The sequence below is a fragment of the Protopterus annectens genome, chromosome 11.part0, assembly GCF_019279795.1.
Source record: "Protopterus annectens isolate FY-2018-M chromosome 11.part0, PAN1.0, whole genome shotgun sequence".
In the NCBI taxonomy this organism is placed as follows: domain Eukaryota; kingdom Metazoa; phylum Chordata; order Ceratodontiformes; family Protopteridae; genus Protopterus; species Protopterus annectens.
Genome location: NC_056745.1, coordinates 1,338,852,446 through 1,338,876,338, shown reverse-complemented (window position 1 = coordinate 1,338,876,338; position 23,893 = coordinate 1,338,852,446). Strand labels below are relative to the sequence as shown.

The 23,893-nt window shown below is 41.7% G+C and overlaps 1 protein-coding gene across 1 annotated transcript in view; it reads left to right on the top strand.

The window, feature by feature from the left end:
- Positions 1–23,893, top strand: part of SBF1 (SET binding factor 1) — a gene marked incomplete in the record, with an annotated part of 3,250,730 nt that overhangs the window by 1,925,539 nt on the left and 1,301,298 nt on the right. Inside the window, 2 exon segments of the mRNA XM_044088658.1 lie at positions 6,388–6,461; positions 12,562–12,757. Of these exon segments, the coding sequence (XP_043944593.1) occupies positions 6,388–6,461; positions 12,562–12,757 (270 nt within the window).

The following is a 23,893-nucleotide window of genomic DNA, read 5'->3' as shown; positions in this document are numbered from 1 at the left end:
AGGGATATTCTATTCCTCCCTATGAGGATTCTGATGCTGAAGAATCTATTCCTTCACCTTCTCCTCCTGAGGATTACTCATTTGGGGAAACCCTGCATACCATGAGGGAGCATTTCCACTGGGAGAGCCAAGATTATTCAGATTCTAAGAAAAGGCTTAGAGACTTTCTTCTACTACCTCAGCACAGACCTCTTGCAATTCCACCTGTTCTAGACATTGTAGATGATGTATTTTCAGAGTCCGGCCTGTCTCCTGACTCTCTACCTCCTGCACCTGTTAAGCCGGACAGATACTACAGGGTTCCAGATTCTCATAAATTTCTATATAAAAAAACCCTGCTGCTGACCCAGAAACTATCTCTCAGGGTCTCAAAGGGGTCAATGCTGCTACTGCTAAAAACCCTGTCCCGTCAGATAGAGATTCTAGGGCACTGGTCAGATGGGGGAAAAAAGTCTACACTTCCGCTTTAAATTGTCAGTTTCATATGCTCAAATATCAGCAATACTTAATGTCTCTGTTAAAACAGAAAATGTTGACAAATTCTGAATGTTCTGAGAACAAAGAGTTGCAGGCTTTATTGCATGCAGCTGAACAAGTGGGAAAGCATATTTTGCAATGTGGTTATGATTCACTAGAGGCCTCTTGCAGGGCTGCTGTAACAGGTTCTGTTATTAGAAGGCATGCTTGGTTAAAGGAACAGACTCTGCCTGATCATGTTAAAGCACAATTATTGGATGCTCCATTACAGCATGATACTTTGTTTGGTGTTAAGGCAGAAGAGTTGTTGAAGAAAATGGAGGATAAAGCTAAATCTATGCAGACAGTAAAGGATTTCTTACAGGTACAGCCACCCAGATTTAGCAAGAACTGGCCTTCTAAGAATTGGTCCTTTCCAGTGTCAGGCCACAAAGAGGCAGATACAGATGCCTTAGAGGCAGGCAACAGCCCCAGGGCTCATACAGGCCCAAACAATGAGGTGCTTCTACTTCCAAAAGCGGAGAAGACAAATCACAGCCATATAGGAAACAGTCCCAATGACTTCCCTCTGCCAATGCCAAGCATTTCTCTCTTGGCAGCACCCTTAGGGGGAAAGCTAGCACTTTTTTCATCAAATTGGCACACGATCACACAGGACAAATGGGTCCTAAACATAGTCTCTCAGGGCTACAGGTTCCACTTTCACACCCTTCCAAAGGCAAAAGGTATGCCAGACCTGCCACACAGTCAATGGGCAGAGGCACAAAAAACATCTCTCATGGACATGAAGGCCATTCAGCATGTGCCACCACAGGAGCAGGGACAAGGATTTTACTCAAGACTTTTCCTAGTACCAAGAAAGGACAAAGCATGGAGACAAATTCTGGACCTGTCTATTCTAAATACTTATTTGGTTGTACCAAAATTCAAAATGTTGACTCTGGAACAGCTTCTGCCCATGCTGGGAAAGAAGGCTTGGCTTGTAACTTTGGACCTCAAAGAGGCATACCTGCATGTCCCAATCAGACAATCTTGCAGAAGATACCTCAGATTCATAGCTGGCTCAATGCGTTACCAATTCTCTGCACTCCCCTTTGGCTTATTGACTGCGTCCAGGGTCTTCACAAAATGCCTGGCACCAGTAATTGCTTTTTGCAGACAAAGAGGAATTCAAATATATTCCTTCTTGGACGTCTGCCTTATTGAAGCAGAGACCAAAGACATTCTACTAAAGCATCTGGCGTTTGTATAAAGATTACTAATTTGCCTAGGGTACACAGTAAACGAAAAGAAATCAAAACTAGTACCCTCACAAGAGATAATATTCCTGGGTGCAAGCTTAAATACAACTGCCCAGATGGCTTATCTCACGCCAGACAAACAAAGCCAACTGAATTCTTGCTTCGAAATGTTGGCAACAAAGACCCAGTTATCTGCAAGAAAAATTCTGCAGGCTTTGGGCTTCATGGCTTAGTGCATTCTACTAATTCCATATGCAAGACTGCATATGAGGAAACTACAATGGTATCTACAAAGTGTTTGGACTCAACATTGCGACAGCCTGGAAACATTAATTACCCTCATTCCCTGCCTGCAACAGGAGTTTCGATGGTGGGCACAGGCCTGTCACCACAACAAGGGACAGCCATTCACTCTACCCACGGCCAGGCAAACACTAACAACAGATGCATCAGATTATGCCTGGGGGGGCCCACATGGCAGGAAAATGTATTCAGGGAGCATGGCCAGCAAGCCAAATGCATCTTCATATCAATCAAAAAGAGATGCTAGCTGTTCAGAATGCCCTGAGAGCCTTCAAGGATCTGCTTCATCCAGGACAACTGCTGGTAAAGACAGACAATACTACAGTCATGTAGTACATAAACAAGCAGGGAGGCACACATTCCTACCCCCTCTGCAGACAAGCCATGACTTTGTGGAACACAGCATTGATTTATCAAGTACACCTGCAAGCACAATTCTTGCCAGGAAAGACAAATACTCTGGCAGACGAACTAAGCAGAAATCTCAAGGATCCTCACGAGTGGAAACTAGATCTACAAGTCTTCAGCATGATAACAAGGAAATAGAGATCTCCAGACATAGATTTATTTGCCTCCCCACACAACTGCCAACTACAGCGATTCTGCACAAGGACTTATCGCAAACAAGCATGGAAAGTGGCTGCCCTATCATTCAGCTGGAAAACCTTTACAGTATATGCCTTTCCTCCACTGCCTGTCCTCCCCAAGGTACTCCTAAAGGTCAGACAAGAGAAGCCAAAAATGATATTGATTGCCCCAGACTGGCCACGCCAGCACTGGTACCCAATCCTAAAGAGCTTGTCTCAAGGCCCAGCCTGGACATTACCTCAAATTCCTAATTTGCTGACCCAACAAAACAATCAGATCCTGCACAGCCAACTCTGAACCCTAAATCTGGCTGCATGACTGATAATTTAACCATTCAGAACACACCTCTCTCTAAAGCAGTTATGGATGTTATTTTGGAGGCCAGGAGGCCCAGCACCAGAAAATCTTATACAGAAAAATGGAAGAGATTATGTGCTTGGAACCAGGCACAAGGAATGGACTTGCTTGTACCAAATATTTCCCAGATTTTACAATACCTAACTGAGATGCTGAACAAAGGCCTATCCTTCTCATCAATTAAGATCCATGCCTCTGCCATTTCAGCTCATTACAATACGTATCCATCTATTTTTTCACATCCACTGCTAAGGCAGTACCTCAGAGGGGCCAAAAACATAAGACCTCCAAGGAGAGCTCCAACACCTGCATGGGACCTCAATTTTGTCTTGGAAAAGCTCACACTGCCTCCTTTTGAGCCAGCCAGTACAGCTGAGATAAAATACCTATAATGGAAAACAGCTCTGCTCCTAGCAATAACCTCAGTAAGAAGAGTCTCAGAGTTACAGGCACTAATGGCCATGGAACCTTTTATTATTTTCCATCCAGACAGGGTTTCTCTAAGGACAAACCCAACATTTATGCGTAAGGTAGTCTTCAGTGTGGCCCTTAACCAAACCATTCATTTGCCTACCTTTTATCCAAACCCACAGAATAAGGGGGAGAGACTTCTGCATTCTTTGGACATACACAGACAGCTACGCTTCTACTTGGACAAAACTAAAGTCTTCAGAAAGACTGAGCAACTCTATGTGGCATATGCTGCAGGATCACAAGGAAAATATATTTCAAAGAAGACTATTTCAAAATGGGTAGGCCATTGCATTCGTTTCTGCTATTGACAGCATGGCAAATCAGTGCCTAAGAGCATTAGGCTACACTCAACCAAAGCAGCAGCCTTCCTCAGAGGAGTACCAACCAAGGACATTTTGGTGGCTGCAACTTGGACTTCAGTGCACACTTTTACAAAGCACTACCACTTATCTCTTTACTCTAAATCCAGAGCAGGCTTCACCACTGCAGTTCTGCAGGGCCTCATAGCCACTCCTAATTCTATCTAGGCCCAGCCACCCAACCTCAGCTTTGGGATTCAACCGAAGTGTAATGACTGCAACAGTGAATAGTACAGTTGTGTACACTTACCATAAATGTAGATGTTCGAGTGTATTCACTGTTGCAGTCCAGGTTACCCTCCCTCCATCCCACTTTCTTTGCTGGGACTTATCTGTACTTCTCTATTCTATACAACCTATGTGGTGTATTTGCTTGTAGATGAAGGTAATGTTTATGTTAGTGCATGCTTTTTTATGAGCAGATTTTTTTAGCCTACCCTTTTGGGGGCACCTGACATCTGGGGCAAGAAAAAATGAAGAAAATGGCGTTGGCTGCATCTTTTATACCCCTGGCGCACTGACGTCAGGGAAGAGGTGACAGCAACTGACACCGGACCAGGACTTTGGAATTCAGGCCAACTGCGGGTAGCCTGCCAGCAAAATAACCCCGACTGCGGGTAGCCTGCCAGCAGGATAACCCAAGTGTAATGACTGCAATAGTGAATACACTCGAACATTTAGATTTATGGTAGGTACACAACTGTACTTTTCTGTTCCTCAAAGGGGGAAGCAGTTTTATTCCAGAATGTTTTTGGTTCCCAGGAAGGAAGACATCTGGAGGCCCATTTTGAACCTTTCTCAGCTCAGCACCTTTCTGAAGATCCCTTCTTTTTGAATGCTTTCCCTTCAGGTCTCTGTGCATCTCAAGGATGCTTATCTTCACATCCCTATTCATCCCAGTGTCAGGAAATATTTGCATTTCTCTGTTTATTTCTTACATTTTCATTTCTCTGCTTTGTCCTTTGGCCTCTTGCCCCAAGGATTTTCACCAAGTTGCCTCACTCCTGTGATTGCTATTTGCAGGCTGACGGGCATACAATTCTTTCCTTACCTGGATGACTCGCTGATTCAGGCTTCCTCCCCAGAGACCTTGCTTCAACACCTTCAGTATACTGTTTGCCTCTTACATAGTCTAGGGTTTATGCTACAGTTCCAGAAATCTTTCATGACTCCTCCTTGGGGTCATGTTTTTCACAACTGTAGGCTCCAGACCATTCCCATGTTGGCTTCCCTGCCACCACCTAAGGCTCTTGCTCACATTGACTTTTTTCAATCCATTCTTCTTCAGGTTTGAGTTACAGCCAGAGTTTTTCTAAGGGCTCTGTGATTTATGGTTTCTACCATTCCTGTGCTTCCTCTAGCCAGACTCCATTTGAGGAAGCTGTAGTGGTTCCAAAAGTCAGTATGCCTCCAACACTGTCATCCTTTACATTTTCTAGTCCTTCTTGCATGCCTCAAAATAGAGCTTCAGTGGTGGATTCAGCAGCTATCTCAAGCCAGGGCTTCGTTTTCAGCTCCCAGTCCCCTGTCAGTAACTTTTTTCAGAAGCTTCAGACATGGGGTGGGGTACTTACTTTGGTCCTTTAAAGATTTCACATTGTTTGACCTATTCCTCAGAGGGCAGACCATGTCCGCATCAAGAAAATGAGACCTTTCCTTTCTCTTCATGCCTTTCATACTCTTCTTTTTCTAGGGCCTCTCAAAATCTTTACAGACAATACTGTAGTGATGTAGTACATCAACAAGCAAGGGGGGGGCAAGGTTTTACCTTCTGTGCAGACTAGTTCTTCAGGTTTGGGATCTATCTCTAATATTAGATGACTCTTTAGGCTGTTTGTATTCCTTCCGAGCAAAACATTGTGGCAGACTCTCCTAGCAGGTCCATAACACAGGCTGACTAATGGATGCTTCAGAGATGTGTTTTTGAACATTGTCCACCAGTGGGGTGCTCCTAAGGTAGATCTTTTTGCCTCCTCTCTGAACAGACAGCTTCCTCTTTTTTGCAGCAGAGTCCCAAGTCCTCTGGCATGGAAGGTGGACACCCTGTCTTTTTCTTGGAAAGAGATGTTTCTATATGCCTTCTCTTCCTTTCATAAAGAAAGGATCCTTCTCAAGATAGAGCTAAAACCTTGCTGGTGACTCCCTTTTGGCCCAGAAATAATGGTTTCCCTCCTCTTCTGCTCCTTGGACAACTGTTTTTCCTGGGGCTTTTCAGTTCTGAGGTATGTGCATCTGTATGTCACCTGTAATGCCCTACACTGTGAGCAGGGAGCATACGTATGATGTACAATGTTCTTCAAATCTTAAGGCTTTGGTATACTGGCTGGACTTTGGGCTACCCTTGCAGAGAATCCTTTTAGTGAAGAATGCTGCAACACTGAAGAGAAAGACCTACTGTTACAGTAAGATTTTGCATAATTGTACTGTCCTGACAGTGTTCTCTTCACTCAGTGGTAATACATAGCAAAGATGCTTTTGCAGACAAGGAATTAAGCTATGTTCATAATTTCCTTTAAAATGTTTGTTTTTTTTGGAGGGGGTTCAGTTTAAATATCCCTGTAATCTCTCTGTCTCTCTTTTTATTTCAGATATTGTCCAGATGCACATTGAGACTTTAGATGCAGTTCACAGAGAAAGCAGAAGACTACCTCCTATTCAGAAGGTACTTAAACTGACCAGCTTTATGATGAGTCACTGCAGTTGTCTTAGGTTAATTAGGGAGGTGAAAAGTAGATTGATTTTTACGTCAGTAACTTTCCCAGAGGCTTTTTAATATACGTTTTCCATCTGGATACTCTCTGTGTTCACCTGTGTATCAGATTACTGTATTCTTCAACTTCTAACATCTGTATTCCTTTCCTGCTCTGACAATGTCATGTATGAGAGTAAAGCATTTAGTATACAGCTTCCAGAGCTCTAGAATCATTTGTCTGTTGTGTTTTTTAGCCTTTCCTGTCATACCTTAATTTATTCACATTGTAAAACAGCATCTTACAGTTGTGGCACTGATTTGCACACTCTAGATTCTAACTTGCGTTATGATTCCATGGGGATTTGTTTTTCCTAACATATTTACTTGACATTGGGAACCCTCCTTGATGGTTCGGCAGTTGGGTCTATCCTCTGTACCAGTCAGAATTTGGCTTTTTTTTTTATTCCTGTGAAGCTCAAATTTTTGGAAAGTGTGTGTTACTGGCTAATTCTCTGATGGTTTTTAGTTAGTGCCCTAACTGACCTAGTCCTTAAGGTTACCACTTCTTTTTTTTCAGTGGGTCAGTTTGGATCACAAACATGATACATGTTAGTCTATGTTCAGTGGCTGTAAGCAGTCCACGATGTGTTTCTGCATTTGTCAAGTTATTTAAGTCTTGCAGCTCCATTGTTTTATCATCTTGGGAAAGAACATGCTTTATTGCAGTACATTTACCAGTGGAATATTGTTGCTGTTTGTAGAGTGGGTGACTCCTGCCCACTAAGGCTTCTATGAGGAATCTGGGCATCCTAAGGCCGTCATTTGTGAAATTAAAAGGATGCAAGACTGCCCCCCCCCCCCCTTACAGGTGCCTTTTTGATGACCACTCTTGGAGAGACCGTGATGCTCTTGAAACCTACTACACACCAGCCTCTGGCTCCCATTCCTTCTCCTTAAGAACACCAAAATTTGTATTTGAAGAAAGAGAAGGAGGTGGGATGTGGAGGACTCCAGGGTCATCTCCTTATAATTCTGGTCATTAGTGATACCATTGTTGCAGTTTACAAGCACCCAGTCTTTCTGCTCATGCAGGCCTTAAGACGTATTTCCCTTCAGCTGACTAGAACAAGTTCTTGACCCAGGCATCATTGAACTGATTTCTGTTGTCTGTTTATTCCAGCATAAGTCCCAGAGAACTGAAGTATTTTACCAGTTTGCCACCAGATGAAAAGTCAAAAGCTCTGGGTAAGTGTGGCAAGAAATTATACGCTTTTATTATACTGTTACTCAATCCAAATTCTAGTCTTAACTAGTGGGCAAGTCCTACACCAATTTACTAACTTTCCAAAGTCTATACTCAAGGAGGAGGTCATGATTGCCGTGTTTTTAGTTAACAGAGTGGGTCTAGTACGGGGTCCGTGTGCCTGTGCAGGGCGGCATAGCATACAGATTGTCCTTGAAGATACTAGATACTAATCTATGAACCTATGAATCTATCTATAAAAAGTTGTTCATCAACAACATTTTTGATGAGAAATTTAAGCATGAGGTTCTGTTTTTGCAGGCTTATCAAGACCTGTTGGATAACCTGTTGTCGAAACAGACCATCATTACTGTGTAATGTGTCTCTGATCTCCAAGACCTCCCTTTTTTTTTCTTCATATTGCTATTTCTAGAAGAGGAAAAGACCTCCTTGCAGACAGAGGAAAGCATTTTTAATATCACATAATCATGCTAGCCAGTTTACCCAAAAGGATGAGTGTCTGTCCCCAACCACACCAATTTTGATTACAGTCTAGGGCTTTCTTCAGCACCCGTTATTTAGTATGATGTGTTGGCTGTGGTGGTTGAACATTTCAGAAGAGTGGTCTCCATTTATTCCATTATCCAAATGACTGATGGTCACACCTCTCAATTGTCCAAACTATTACAGAATGTCCAGATTTTTGCTTTATGTTTTGGTCTCTTTCTCATAAAAATTGGTAATTTTCTGGAAAGTCATTGACTACTGCAATTAGTAAATAATGACACGTTTGAGTTTGATTTCATATCCTTCAGAAAATAGCTAATGTTAAGCCTGTTCTAGCAACTTTCTAAATTAGGAGGAGCAATATTCAAAATCAGTTCCTGATTTTAGGCCTTTGTCCCCCTCTTCCAAGTAATTTTTGACTTTGACTCGAATTTTCATGCTAAAGTGTTGCAAGATGTGGTGATGGTTCCCTTCAGAAAGACATGATAGCTTACCTGGAGTAGGCTTGTCCCGTGGCTGCAGTCCTTATGGACGACCATAAATTCAGAGAATTTCTGTTTGACGCTCCCTTCCAAAATCTTTGAGGACTGCCTGTGTAAGTGCTGAACTGGACACTACATTGCATGTCCTTTCTGTCCATAAAGGGAGTCTAGTAAGTCAAATCTTTGGCAGTCTGTGTGAAAATGCAATGCAAGGTCCAAATTCTGATCTTATTTATTTATTGACATTTCATTACTGGGAAAGTCCAACTGGGTAGGAGCCGATTTTTTTGCAGAGACTCTGGGTGAAAAGCTCCATAGTATTACAAAACATTTTAAGAACAATAATTGTACAATCTTCAGAAATAATACAAAAACGTCAACTGTTTAAATAATTATACCAAATTAGACATAATACGAAAATATTGGTTAAGAATAAATGCAAGTTATATGACAATGATTTAATATTTAGAGAAATTTTAATCAGTTTGTAGAGAAATTAAATGTAAGTTAGTATAAAACAAACAGGAATTGCAATATGAAGTTGAGAAAAAAAGGAGGCTTATGGTATATTTAGAAAGAAAATCAGGAGAGAGAAATTGCTAGAAGTAAGGAAGTCAATGAAGAAGTGAGAGTAAGGAGATATAAGGTATAAATAGGTACTTGTTCATATTTATGGATACAGTTTATCCTGGTTTTGAGCAAGAACAAAGCCAGCTTTTGGCTAGGAAGTCTTTCAGAATGTTTTTGAAGGACTTGATGGATACAGGCAAGGAATTCCAGCCCTTAGCAAAATGGTGCGAGTATAGAGAATGTCTAACAGGTTTTTAGTCATGACGTTGTAATTACCATATGGGAGCATAGTTGTGAAGAATGTTGTTTAGTGCTGGACAAGCAGATGGATGCTGGATCATTTCATAGGTGATAAGTTGAGTATGTTAGTTGATGGGGTACATGCGACCAATTTAGGCTTTTTAGTGCTCTACAGTGGTGGGCTCTAAAAAAGGTATTTGCTGCAAATTTAGCAGCTTTGTTATAGCATTGTTCAAATTTTGCTTTTTGTGATGGTTGAAGATTAGTAAGGATGGAAGCACCATAAAGAAATGTAGGGAGGAGATAAGTAATGGCAAATATAGTTTTAGTTGAGTTAGTGAGAAAGTTTTGGCTCTGTAAAGTATCCATAGTTTTTGATAAGCTTTTCTTACGCAGTTTTGTTTGTGTAGTAGGATAAGAGTAGAGGGTAAGCTGAAGAGTAGCATGATTAAATAAAGGATTCTGTTAAGTTATTGATAACAGGTAGCAGGGAAGTAAGGATAAAGAAGGGAAAAGTTGCAGGACAGTAGGAAATTTACTGTTAGTGTAGTCTGAAAGCTGATAGAGACTAGGTTGGAAAGAAGTATTTTCTATGAAGAAAGAGTTAGGTTGCCCTGGTGTCTTCTCTGGAGTCTAAGAAATAGAAGGGTTTAAAAGGCTAGAGTATGAGGATGTAGTTAAATAGGAAGAAGTGAGGGTTTATTTGTGAAAAGTAGACAATACAATGTAGAATAGATATAGGTACTGTTAGGGTGAGGTGCGACTATGAATGAGTAGAGTGCAAAGCAGTATGAAAGGGAGAAAGATAGTTGGAAATGGTGTTAAAAGATTAAATGGAAGTTGGGAATTAGGTAAAAAGAAACAGGAGTGTTTGTATGATAGTAGTAAAGTTGTTTGGGGAGGGTTAGGGAAAGAGTCACAAGTGATGTCTATGTGGGAAGTATAATAGTAGATTGAGTGAGTGGGTGAGAATTGGGGGCAGGTGAATTAGGCGAAGTTGAGCATAGCAAGTATCTTCAGAGCATTAAGGCTGCCATGATCTTTTTAGTGCAATTTACACTTCCAAGGATGTGTGTGTTGCATTGGACCTTGAGTCACCACTAGGTTCAGAGCAACCAAATGCTCATGTGTCTTTCTTTAGTTGTCATACCCACATTACTGAGCCAAGAATGGTGGATAACTCCCACAGCATTCAGATGTTCCTCCCATTCCTGAAACTCAGGCTTTTATAGTTTTTGCCATTGGATGCTTCCCTGATGAGTTAGGGTCCCATGTCAGTAGTATGTATGCATAAGCAGACTCCCTGTCCCTCTAGTAGTAGGGAGAAAAGCTGCTTCCATTTACTGTCATAATTATGTCTGCCCACGAATCCATCTTGTGGTAACTAAACAAAGGTAGGTGTACAAGTTCATGCTTCCTGTGATGGGAAATAATTCACATTTGGTGTTGACCCATAGACAGGGACATTACTGTTTCATCATTTCACATCCCAAAAGAGGTGAAAGTGCTGGCATTCCAGAAATTGCTCTGTTTGACACCTGGGAGAGTACAGTTCTCTTCTGCTCAGTGCAGCAGGACAGCGGGAAGTTAGTGGTGGATGCATTCTCCATCACTTAGTAATGAAGATTCCTGTGTAATTCTTGCCATTTCTTCTGATTTAGTATTTTAAAATAGAGATGAGGGAGGAATGACTTTAATTAGTTCTTATCACCCCATGGTAGCAAGAAAGTATTGTCAAACTGCTAGGTCTTTGGCAATACAGGGAGCTCTCTCAGTACTACTCAGAGGAGTCCCCCCCCCTCTGTTGGGATGGCAGCCAACTCCTCATCACTAGCCATTTCTTGCTTTAGATCCTCTGTTGTAGCATTGATTATGCAAAACGATTGCAGTTGCTAGAAAATCTTTCTACCAGGCAGGCCTACTCTTATGATCTCCAAGTTATTGCAGTGGTACTGCACATTGCCGTAACCATTCAACCCACACTTCATCCTGCTTGTATTTGTTACCTTTTTGACTTAGATGATTTCCACAGTTCGCATACACATTTGACTGTTTATGCCTGTTTTTACAGGCCTCACTTTGGCTGGTCAAGCAGCTGTTTGAAGATGTGCCACTTCATGCCTGCTTTTGAATAAACCCTTCCCTTCATGTGATCTCCTGATGACTGACAGCCTTGCTTATCCCACGTGTGATGCTGTTTTTTCAGCAGCATTGAATTTAGTCTATTAGAAAACTTTTTTTTTTTTCTGGTAGCATTTGTTTCACCCTAGAGGAAATTTGAGCTTAAGGACTTTGTGAAAAGAAATATGTCGGCTCTTGTATGATCTGGTATTCCCTAGGACCAACCCATGTTTCTTCCTCTCATAATAGTTGTCTGTTTTTTTTCTGAACTAGTCCAATCTTCTCCTTTCCTACCTCATAAATCAGAGTATATATATATATATATATATATATATATATATATATATATATATATATATATATATATATACAAACACATAGAAAGAGAGAGACTTTAATACTGTAATGTCAGCTCACATGTTGCTTAAAACGTGCATGAATTTTATGAAAACTAAGTTGCTCACCTCCTCCTTGTTTAGTGGGTGTGACACAAGCAGACCCTTTCCAATTGTATCACCAACTGCATTATCTTTTACCATCAGGTGGTGTCAGCCATTAGAAAACATTAAAGGGCATTTTATTTGTATTTAAAGGGTCTCCTTGCTAAAGTAAAATTACATGAGGTCTCCTTATTTGCTGTCTGTACCTCCACTCACATTTTTGCCCCTTTGAAGTGTCCTCTGAATTTACTGAAATATTCTTGACTTGCTTGCCCTGCAACCTTTGCACCCTTTCAGGGGCTTAAAAGCCACTGTCACATTTGCTTGTCTTTTATTGTTAGCTTGGGAGTTAACATCTGTATATTTCAGCTCCAGTTTAGTTACATCTTGTATTAATGCATGTGTTGATATTAGTTAAAAGTCTGTTTAAATACATTATAAATCACTTCCTTTTTGCACTACTATAGCCAAAATTTCTGCGACCATCACTTCTAATGGGAGAGGAGTTTGTAATGGACGGGCTTCGGGTATACTTGTTACCAGATGGAAGAGAGGAAGCAACGGGAGGAGTTTTAGGAGGTCCACCTATTTTGCCTGCAGAGGGAGCTGTCTTTCTTACAACCTACCGAATCGTCTTCAAAGGAATGCCTTCTGACCCCTTAGGTAAAACTGATGATTGTTCTTTTCCCTTTTTTATTTGCCTGTGTGTGTGTGTGTGTGTGTGTGTGTAAAATAGATGATGGTTTGACTGACTTGTCTATTCTAAGAAAATATATTCCAAATGAAGATGCTGCATAAAGTAGTAGTGGTTACCCACCAAATGTCTGTTTCAGAGTGAAACACTGCAAAGTTTTGTTTTAGGAGATACTACCTGTTGCACAGTGAACCAGTAAAAGATTGGTAAAAGGAGAATTCACAATAGTAGAAATGCCATTCCAGGTCTGCCCACAGTTCATAAAGCAGGCATTTTAACTGGGTTATGATTTGGTTCATTTTCTCTTCCATTCCTTTTTCTTCTCCAAGCCTCCCTTACTCTTACGTGCTCATGCCCTATGCCAGCACATACAGTAAGTAGCATAATGTGCCAGGCTAGGAGGTATACTTAGCCCTCGACTCTGTCATTTTTCAAGGAGCTGTGACCAATGATCATATTTTAGACTATCAGTCTGTGTCTAACAGGCTAGTCCTCCTGAGCAAAGCTGCCACTTTTCAGCAGAGTTCCAATGAGATAAGCACCAAAAATAATGCGTTTATATATACGTACGTGTACTTTTATTGTGAGGAAAATGCCAGCATTGTAAAAAATGACATATAAATATGATAAAGTAAGTGCAAGTGTATATGCATATGAAAGGTTGCAATTAGAGGAAAAACATGACCATATTTGAGTATTTAGCAAGCATGGTAAGTAGTGATAGAATATTTGCATAAGAACTACACACTTCCTACAGTAGTGTGTGAGTTTGCTCTCCTGGATGCTCAAGTGACGTTCTAAATGCAGGGGGTTCAGGAAGAGTCTTCTCCTTTGCATCTGGCCAGTAAGGAAGATAGCTGTGGTGTTGTGGCAGCCTTAGTGCTTTGCTAGATTTTTTTTGTGGATGCACCTTACGGTATCCCCTGCGACTACCTCCTCATTACTCAAGATTTCCACGCATCTGGCTGCCAGGTGGCGCTTCAGTAGTAAGTTTTAGTCAAACGTCCTCCAAGATGGGTGATCTGTCATTCTGCTGCTGGTTCCATCCCTCCATGGCCAGCTTCAGCAGCACCTTGGCATGCTAATTGAAGCTGGGTCAGCTTGGACACAATCAAGGCTGTATGTTCTGCTTTATGATGCAGCCCACCAACTCTTTTGTTACTCGCAATTTTCAAAGCATGATCCTAACAGTTATTATACAAAGGAAGTTATTTATATCGTATATTACAATGCTTAGGCAAACTAAACATTTCAGTACCTTGTTAAGTCAAAAGGAAAAGAATGAAAATGATAAGTTTGAATAAGATTAAAACAATAAGAAAATTAAAAGTAATCTAGTGAAAGCAGAATTAGCTTCCCCTGTGGGATGCAATAAAACACTCACCTAAAAAGATATTTCAGGGAGCTTGTGAAGAAGGCTTTCGAGTCGCATGATTGAATTAAGGAGGGAAGGTATTCCAGAGGACTAGGGCCAAACAGTAAATGACAGCTTGTCAGAATATCCCAGTCATGTCCTGAAAACACCTAGCAGCCTATCTTCTTATGCTCTTAGGGAATTAGCTGTGGAACATGGAGTGACTAAAGCTGTTTTAAGTAAGTAGAACTCAGGTTGTGTTGGTGTCATAAGTAAGAAGAAAGACCTGGCAGTGACTTGCAACCAGTGCAGAGCTCACAGCAAAGAAGTGAAGAGACATGACCAGGAGTTTCCAGTCATCAGGTTTTTCTGCAGAATTCATCAGACATGCAAGGTCATCGTCAGACAGCCCAAAATGCAGTGTGTTGTAGTCAACAATATTTTAGACTGGCCATGTAGGAAGAAGGACGAGCTGTTCATCACCTTGAAGATGGTTGTCCTTTGAGAGATGTCAACGCAGAGATGATCAGCAGAAATGCATTTTGTGCTGACTTTGTTTGGTGGTGGAGTGACTGGAAGAGGTTGAACAGTCCAGACATTTTACAGTGGTTAGAAACAACTTCAAAGTCAGATCACAAGGTGCTCTTGCATTTCTCATGTGTCACAAGCTGTTTCCTGACTAGTGAGCGATTGACTGGCAGATGTTCTTCGTCTTCCCTTGCTGCAGTCCTGACTATTGGGGTATAGTCCGCGTCCCAGTCGGCCCGAATACCAGAGTATAAGGCTGAGGTCGGTCATGGCTTTAGACTGCTCAGTCTTTTTGCCGCATGGTCCGATGCAGAAGCAATTTTATGTGCAGCAGGTTGGCGTTCGAGATTCGAAACGGAGTTTCAGACCGAGTACAGAGTTATTTTGGTTTTTCTTGCCTCAGTATATTACGGATGTCAGAAAAGTGAATAACTGTATTTCTTGTGGGAAGCAGATACCGCTAGGGATTATCATACATTGTGTATACCTTGTTTAGGGCCTGAGCACGACGTTGTTGGTTGCCGCTCTTGTGCTAGATTTAATAAGCGCACTATTAAGAGGAGGCTTGATTGTGCTAGGTTAGTGTTTGGGAAGCGCTGCAATTATACTATGCCGTCGGATGCTGCGCAAGGACAAAACAGTGAAGTCTAGGGGTGAGGAACCGCAGTCCCGACGCCGGTCCTTTAGGAGGTTTTGCCAGGAGTCTCTATGGAGTCTCAGGCAGATACTTTACTGTTACAGGATGTGCCCTCTCAGGAAGTAGGCCAGGCTGAGGGGCTTCTCAGGTAACTGTTCTTCCCTCTCTTCCCAAGGTAGTTAGGGCCTCTCCTTCTGTTTCCAGAGCTTCTTTTAGAGGAAGGCCAAGTTCAGCTTCTGTAGGGGCTTCTCCTAGCATTTCGGGCTCTGTGCCTAACATATGCTTAAAATGGCTGAAGATTTGATTACTCTGATTAGAGGTTCTATGCCCCACCTGATAAGAGGCCTAGGGTGGAACAGGAGTTTGATAGTTTTGAACAGTGTTCATTCAGAGTCTTCTGTGGAAGACTTGCAAGAGTTTCCTGCTTATTCTGATTCTGATGTGGATGATTCCACTCCTTCAGCTTCTCCTCCTGAGGATTTTTCATTTTCAGAGACTCTTCACTCCATGAGGGAGCACTTTAAATGGGAAGGCCAAGATTACTCTGACTCCAGAAAAGGCTTAGGGAATTCTTGTTTTGCCTCAGCATAGGCCCTTAGCTATTCCTCCTGTGTTGAATGTGGTGGAGGATGTTTTGCAGAGGCTTCTCTGAACCCTGATTCCTTGCCTCCTGCTCCTGTTAAGCCTGATAGGTATTATAGGGTGCCCAAGCTCATAAGTATTTGTTTAAGAGTCCCAGGGCGGACCCAGAAACTGTTTCTCAGGGGCCTAAAGGTGTTAAAGCTTCTGTTGTTAAAATCCTGTACCCTCTGATAAAGAGGCCAGGGCGGGTAAGAAAGTATATACTTCTTCCACTCTAGCCATGAATATGCTGAAATATCAGAATTATCTCCTTTCACAATTGAAATCTAAGGCGGATGCTTTGGCGGAAGGTATTGAGTGTAAAGAATTGCTGGATTTGGTTCATGTGTCTGAACAAGTGGGTAAGCATTCTTTGCAGTGTGCTTTTGATGCTGTTCAGGCCTCCTCGAGGGTGGCTGCTACTAGTTCTGTTCTTCGCAGACATGCATGGTTGAAGGATCAGAATTTAGCTGAGCATGTTAAGACCAGGATTTTGGATGCTCCTTTACAGTCTGATGTGTTGTTTGGACCGCCTGTGGAAGCAGTTTTAAAGAAAATGGAGGACAAAGCTAAGTCTATGCAGACTGTTAAAGATTTTTTGCAGTGCAGCCTCCGTTTAGTAGAAATTGGCCTGCTAAGGTGGACATATCCTGCTTATGGTTCCCAGTCTAGGGGTAGATCGCAGAACCAATGACCTGCCTTTTCAGCTGTCAGTGGACTCTCGTCTGGCAGCTCCTTTGGGAGGAAGATTGTCTCTTTTCAAAGAAAATTGGGATTTAATCACTCAAGACAGATGGGTGCTGGATATCATTCATCACGGTACAGATTTTATTACCACACAATGCCCCTTCAAAGGCATGCCAGATGTTCCTCCTCCACAAAGAAAAGAGGCTCTCAAGCAAGTTTCTCAGTTACTCCAGATAGGGGCTATTCAGCCAGTCCCTGTGTCAGAAAGGGGCTTTTTATTCTCGCCTGTTCCTAGTACCAAAGAAGGGGAACACGGAGACCAATTTTGGATTTATCTATCCTCAACACTTATCTGGACATTCCCAAGTTCAAGATGTTGACGTTACAGCAACTGTTACCTCTGCTGGGCAAGGATCACTGGATGGTAACTTTGGATCTCAAGGAAGCTTACCTTCATGTGCCCATAAGGCTAAGTTGCAGAAAGTATCTGCGGTTTGACTTCGGAGATTTTCATTATCAGTTCTCTGCATTGCCCTTTGGCTTATCTACTGCGCCCAGAGTTCACAAAGGTTCTGGCTCCAGTGATAGCTTACTTCAGGCTTCAAGGCATTCAAATTTATCCTTACTTGGGCGACTGCCTGATTCTGGCTCAAGAAACAGAACACCTTCTACAGCATCTGGAATATGTCATAGCAGTGCTAAGATGCCTAGTTCTGTGAGAAATAAAGTCCAGTCTAGTACCCTCTCAAGACATGTGCTTTCTGGGTGTGAGACTGAATACAGCAGCCCAGATGGCCTTTTTAACCCGGACAAACAAAAGAGTCTGTCACTTTACTTCCATCAACTATCTCATCAGTCCGTGCTGACTGCAAGGACAGTCCTTCAAGCATTAGGGTTCATGGCATCTTGTATTCTAGTGCTTCCCCCAATGCCAGACTGTATATGAGGAGCTCAATGGTATCTCAAAAATGTATGGACACAGCACTGCCAAGATTTGGACACTGTCATTCAAATAATACCTTGCCTTCAAAAGGAATTCTTGTGGTGGGCTCAGGAATGTCACCTAAACAAGGACTCTCTGTGACCGCCAGGTCAGATTTTAACGACAGATGCCTCGGACACTGCTTGGGGAGCTCATCTAAATGGAAAGTGGATACAAGACAAGTGGCCTGCCAGACTACAGCATCTACATATCAACATGAAGGAGATGTTAGCAGTCCAGTTTGCATTGATGAGTTACTTCTTCCAGGGCAGGTGTTGATTCTGACAGACAACACAACTGTCATGTGGTACATCAACAAGCAACATTCTTATCCTCTATGCAGGCAAGCAATGATTTTATGGGAGACTGCGTTAAGCCTGCAACTGACTCTTCAGGGGGTTTTTGCTGCAGGAGCACAGAACTCTAGCAGATGTATTAAAGAACAAATCAATGATCCCCCGGTGGAAGGTGGATCTTTCTTCTCATTTCAATTGACAGTGTCATGAACTCAGAACATGGGGAACAGAAGACATCTTCTCCAAAAACCACCTGCCAAAGTATTGCACAAAGGGGTTTCATCACACACAGTGGAAAGTGGATGCTCTGTCTTCAAGTGGAAAAAAAAACCTTCACTTGTCCTGCTTTTCCACCTCTACTTCTTCTTCCAAAGGTAAAGGTCCAAAGGGACAGGACAGGGGGATGATGGATAGATATTGATTGATTTTGATGGGCTGGCTGGTACCCACTTCTAAGGAGTCTTGTAAAGAAGCCTCCATGGCCTTTACCCTCTTTCCTCATCTGTTATCTCAGAGGTCATCTGCTCAATGTCAAGCTTCAATCTCTCCATCTCACAGCTTGGCATATTCTGTGTTGAAACATGGAAGGTCTCAGCTTCCTCAACAAGTTTAAATGTGATTATGGAAGCTAGAAGGCCTAGTACTAGAAAATGGAAGAGATTTTTATTTTGGTGTACAGCAAAGAATTTGGATTTCAGAGCCTAATTTTGTTGTGTGTGGCTCTTCAATATCTTACTGAGTTGGTGGGGTTCTTTCTCTTTTCATAAAGATTCATGCTGCAGCAATTTCAACTCACACTATGATTGTGACCCACCTTTGTTTTCGCATCCTTTGTTCAAGCAGTTTCCTGCTTGGGATCTCAATTTTGTGTTGGTTGAAATATTTGTCATGGAAGCTTCCTTTATGCCTAAGGTGGTTTCTAGTGTGGCTTTAAACCAAACTATTCATTTTTTTGCAGATCCTCAAAATAAAGGGGAAAGATTTTTTGCACACTTTTAGATGTACACAGCGTTTTTATTTGATTATTTGAAGCAAGATTTTAGGCAGTCTCAGCAGTTATTTGTTTCTTTTGCTTTAAGTTCACAGGGCAAACCTGTGTCAAAACAAACTATTTCTGCATTGCATTTTGTTATTCCCATCATGGCAAAGAGGTTCCAGCTGGGATTAGAGCAGCTACTTGGAGTTCAGTGCATACTTTCTAGGGGCATATCACCTGCCTATATACTCTAAGTCTAGAGCTGGTTTTGCCACAGCTGTTTTACAAGGTATGTTGTCAGCTCCTGCTACTTTATAATTTGCCAGCCTTTTGGGATTCTCTGTGTTTCAGGGTGGTTGTGTAGGTGCCTTTTTATGCTTATATTTTTGTATATATATTACTGTATATATTGTACATGTTTATTGGTGCAGGTTGTTTTGGGGACTTGTCTTTTGGGTCTTCTGACATCTGGGGCAAAAACTGTACTTTACCATTAGCTTTTTTAAGTAAAAACCTGCTTACAACTATGAGAGATAAGCACAAAATACGTGAACTTCATCACATAAATATTGTTAGAAGTATACACACATTTTATAGCTTTTGTGTTCAGTCACATGACCGCCAAAACTGCCAGTCGACCACATGTTGCTTGACCAATGCGGTTTCCAAGTTTTGAATGTAAATCTTATATGTATATAAAATCAGATTGAGTTTTCAGAAAACCGAAATTCATACAGATAAGACCATATGGTTGAGTTTCCGAAAACTTGAACATAAAAAAAACCCCACAGAAATCTACTTTTTTTTACCCCGTCACCCCCTGCAAATTATATATACCAACTCCGACATCGCATTACAGTGAAGATAAGGTAAATTTCCCAGTTCTCGCTGTACCACAAACTCCATTCAAAAGCTGAGTTTTCAAAAACTCAGTGATATACTCTTGACCATAATAATTTCAAGCTTTCGAAAACTTGAACAACTGATAGGGATCCACACACATGCACGCATATGTGTCTGTATATGTATTTATGTGTGTGTATATGGTATGTATGTGTGTGTGTGTCTACGTATGTATGTAGAGACAGACAAGCATGTATGTCTTCCATGTATCAAACATACGTTTCTCCTCATTTTTATAGAGTAAAGAAAACCCCTACTCTGAGAGTAACATTCCTTTTGTTAAATATTGACCTTCTTACCCTCTAACATGTACCCCAGTTTCTTCCTTCATTGTTTTCTTCACTAATACCAATAACCAAAATATTATTCCCACCACCACCTACCTTATTCATTGCCTTGTCACCTATCTTCCTTCTCTTTATACCCCAGAAAAATCCACCTCATCCATTCATCATTTCCTCCTCACATCTTTTCCATCCATGCACATGCCAAGTCTTCATTATATTGTCTAACATCAACAGTTTTCCATGCTTTCGTTATCATCCTCCTAATCTTTCCTACAGTTGCTTGTAGATGTCCTTTCCAATTCATTTATGCAGTATTCATTACACTAGGGATCCCCTGCCAAGGCCTGCCCGACATTAAGCCAGTATACCAAAGCCTTTAGGTTGCTTTAATGTATGCTGTACATCACATGTATGGTCCTTGCATAGCGTAGGGCATAAAAGTGACATCCGGCCATACCATCCTCATACATAACTTCTTTGCTGCCAGTCCGAATGCCATCTTTTGATCATCAGTCTGTACGCCCATTTCTTTGTTTGTTCACCAAGCCATTACAGATAAAGGTCCGGCTAGTGTTTTTGTTACCTTGTCTTTCTTTTGCTATATTGTTGCTTGTGGAGTTTCATGTCATTCAAGAAGATTCTCCATAAAGACCAACACAAACATTGTCTGTTTTGCCTTGGCACCTCACACGACCATACATCCTGTTCTGTCTGTCAGGCCTTTGTTCCCAAAATCATTCATAGCAGGCTTTCTTTTTTGGTGTTTTATCTTGAGCCTCAGTGTCTTAAGCTTCTCACTAAAGACACAATGGAGGGAACTTCCAACTCTGAGTGACAGCCATCTGGGAAGAACGACGCCAAGAAACCTAGGCCAGAATCTTCTGCTGTTTAGCCTCCCCGGTCACTCCTCCCAAGGCGAGTGATAGCTTGAAGGTTTGTCCGCCTTAATCATTGGATTCTTCTGCCATGACCATGTTGGAGTCCAGAGGGGATCTGACCTTGTGCATGTCTGAAGAGGTGTTGCAGATGTCCTCTTCGAATGTTCAGGGGGAACTGTGGCTGATTATCTTTTAGGGGCCTAGGGGTGTTCCCCAAATTTTAGTCAGAGCATTGGTCCCTACTACAATCATTGAATGCCGTCTGAGGTCAGAGCCTTCCAAACTTTTTAAGGCAGACATCCCCTTAAAGAAAAAGCAGAAGTCTATGCATATTTCCTGAGCTCCTAAGGATCCACAGAGTGAATGACAGTCCTTCACTCAAGGGTTTAGTGCTTTGATGGCTTTAAAACCTCCTCAGGGAGTTTCTGTTCCAGCCCCCCTTCTAGAGACCCAGAGAACAGGATTCCTCTGAGGAGGAGTCAGATTGATGAGGAATCCCTTGCTTACTCCTTCCAGATTCCCTCTCCTTTGGATTATGGATCAGATGAAGGCGAATCTACCAGTCCTGATACACCCCTTGAAGAGATTTCTTTTGAAGGCAGTGTCTGTAGGATGACTGAGTTCTTTAAATGGAATTGTGCTCATGTTTTGGAGATTCAAAAAAGGTATTATGAGCTACTGCAGATGGATTCTCCCAAGACCTTCTGCTGTCCCTCCTGTTTTGGCTGCCTTGTTGAATGCCTTTTCTAATGCCTGTAAGGCTCCAGATTCATGGCCCCCTGCCCCCAAGAAACCTGATAGGTTCTGTAGCGTACCTGAGGACTAGGTTCTTGTACAAGTGCCCTTCTCCTGACCCCTTGGTGGTGTTAGTAGCTTCTGACAAACCCTCTCAATTGCTTTCTTCTCCTAAGTTACTGCCTTCTGATAAAGATAGTGGAGTCATGGAAAGAATAGGCAAAAAATATATACTTCTGCTCCCTTGGCTTTTATGGGTGTTAATTGCCAAACTCATATGTCCAGGTACTTGTTGGTTCTACTTTCCTAGGGCTGTCAGGTGATTTCTGAGCTTCCAGATTTTAAAGGTAAAATTTCTGCTCTTTCCTTCTTAGGGACTTCCTCCCAGGTGGCTCATCATTCAATCAAGTGTAGTTATGACAGAGCATATGCTTCTTCTAGGGTTGCTGCTTTTTAGTAATGAGGTATTCTTGCCTTTGACTTCAATCTTTGCCTGATATTAAGGCTAAGTTAATAGATGCCTATCTAGATAATAAACTCTAGATAATAAACACCTGTTTGGTGAAGTTGCTGCTAATATGTTTAAAGTCCTTTCAGGATAAGGGCAAGGCTTTACAGGAACTTAAACATGTTTGTTTCTCCTGTGCTTAAATTTCAGAGAAACAACTCCAGTAAGCCAGCTTTTGTTCGCAGGTAATCTCATCTTCCTTCTAAGGTAAAAAGGGTGACAAGCTGGCTCCTTCTGCAAAGGCTACTCACTTCTGTGCCTCAGAAGAATCATTTTACTGATAAACCAGGTACTGTCTTACTATCCTATTCATCCAAGCCACCTCTCTCTCTCTTTGTCTCTCTGTTTAGCTAAAGATTTACCAACAATCCTGGGTTCTTTCCATTTTCCGCCAAGGGTGTTTCATGGTCTGGAAATCTCTTCCCCCTTTTATGGGAATTCCTCAGCCATCTCAAGACCAGCTGTCATCCTTTCCAGGGGTACTTGGAGATCTTTTGACTCAGGGTACTATTCAGGAGGTGCCTATGTCCCAAAGGGGAAGGGGGGTTACTCCAGGATGTTTCTAATGCCCAGGAAAGAGGTACCTGGAGACCAATTCTAGACCTCTCTCATCTAAACTGCCCTCTTGTAATACTAATTCTGCTAATACTGATTCTTTATCCATCTCGGCACTGGTAGTCTGAGTCAGCAACATTTGGGCTATGAATTACCCTGAATCTATATTGAGTTTCAGATTCCATATACATTTTGATACTCCTTCCCCATCTCCCAAAAAAAAAAAAAAAAAGAAAAAAATATTCCCCATGGGACAGAAATGGACTTTTTTGGGGACTTACAGATGGTTATGTCCAAGACTATGAAATACTTTTAAAAAGTTAAACAAAGTAATGATCCGTATTGACTGGCGTAAACCTCCACACACATGAATGACTTCTATTACAATCCAAAAAAAAAGAGTTCAGTGTAAGAAATTAATCATAGTAAATAGAAATAACATAACATCCAACAAAAGTACCAGAATTCAGCAATCGGTAAAATTAGGTTCATAATCTAGTCCCCTAAATGCTACTCATTATGATCATCCTACAGCACACTGCTGTCACCTTTTCCAAGAAATACTGAACTTCCTTTCGTCCACCATTGACTTCAGCTGTCTTTATTCTCAGTCTGTCCAGCTGGGGTTCAAAATGCCCCTGATCCAGAAACTGTCACCATGGTGCAAAAATCATATCAGTGCAGCTGTGCATCATACACATATAATTAAAGAGAGAGAAGAAACAAAAAAGGGTAAGTAAGTGCAGCATCATTTGACATTTACTCACCCCTCCGCATTGTTGGCCAAAATGTCATTATTTCTTGTGAGTTAAATGTAGCTATCTTCTACCGTCATTCTGTTTTGCATTCCACTTAACCCAGTTATCGATTGGGGCTTTCTGTGGATACTTTCTCACTTACCTGTTCCTCCTGTCATCTTCCATCATCCAGATGTCTCTGCCTGCCCTCTATCCCTTTTTCTTCATATGCTTCCATTTCTTACATATTTTCCTCCCCGTAGTCTAACTTGTTGCCTTCTGTTTTATTTATGTATTTATTTTAAATGAGGCTCTCTATTACCTCCATCCTGATCTTTACTCTTTTGGTGTCTACTTTTGATACTTTTCATTTGGGTTACACATTGGTTATTAGGTGTGTGTCCCTCTGTACTCAGAAAAA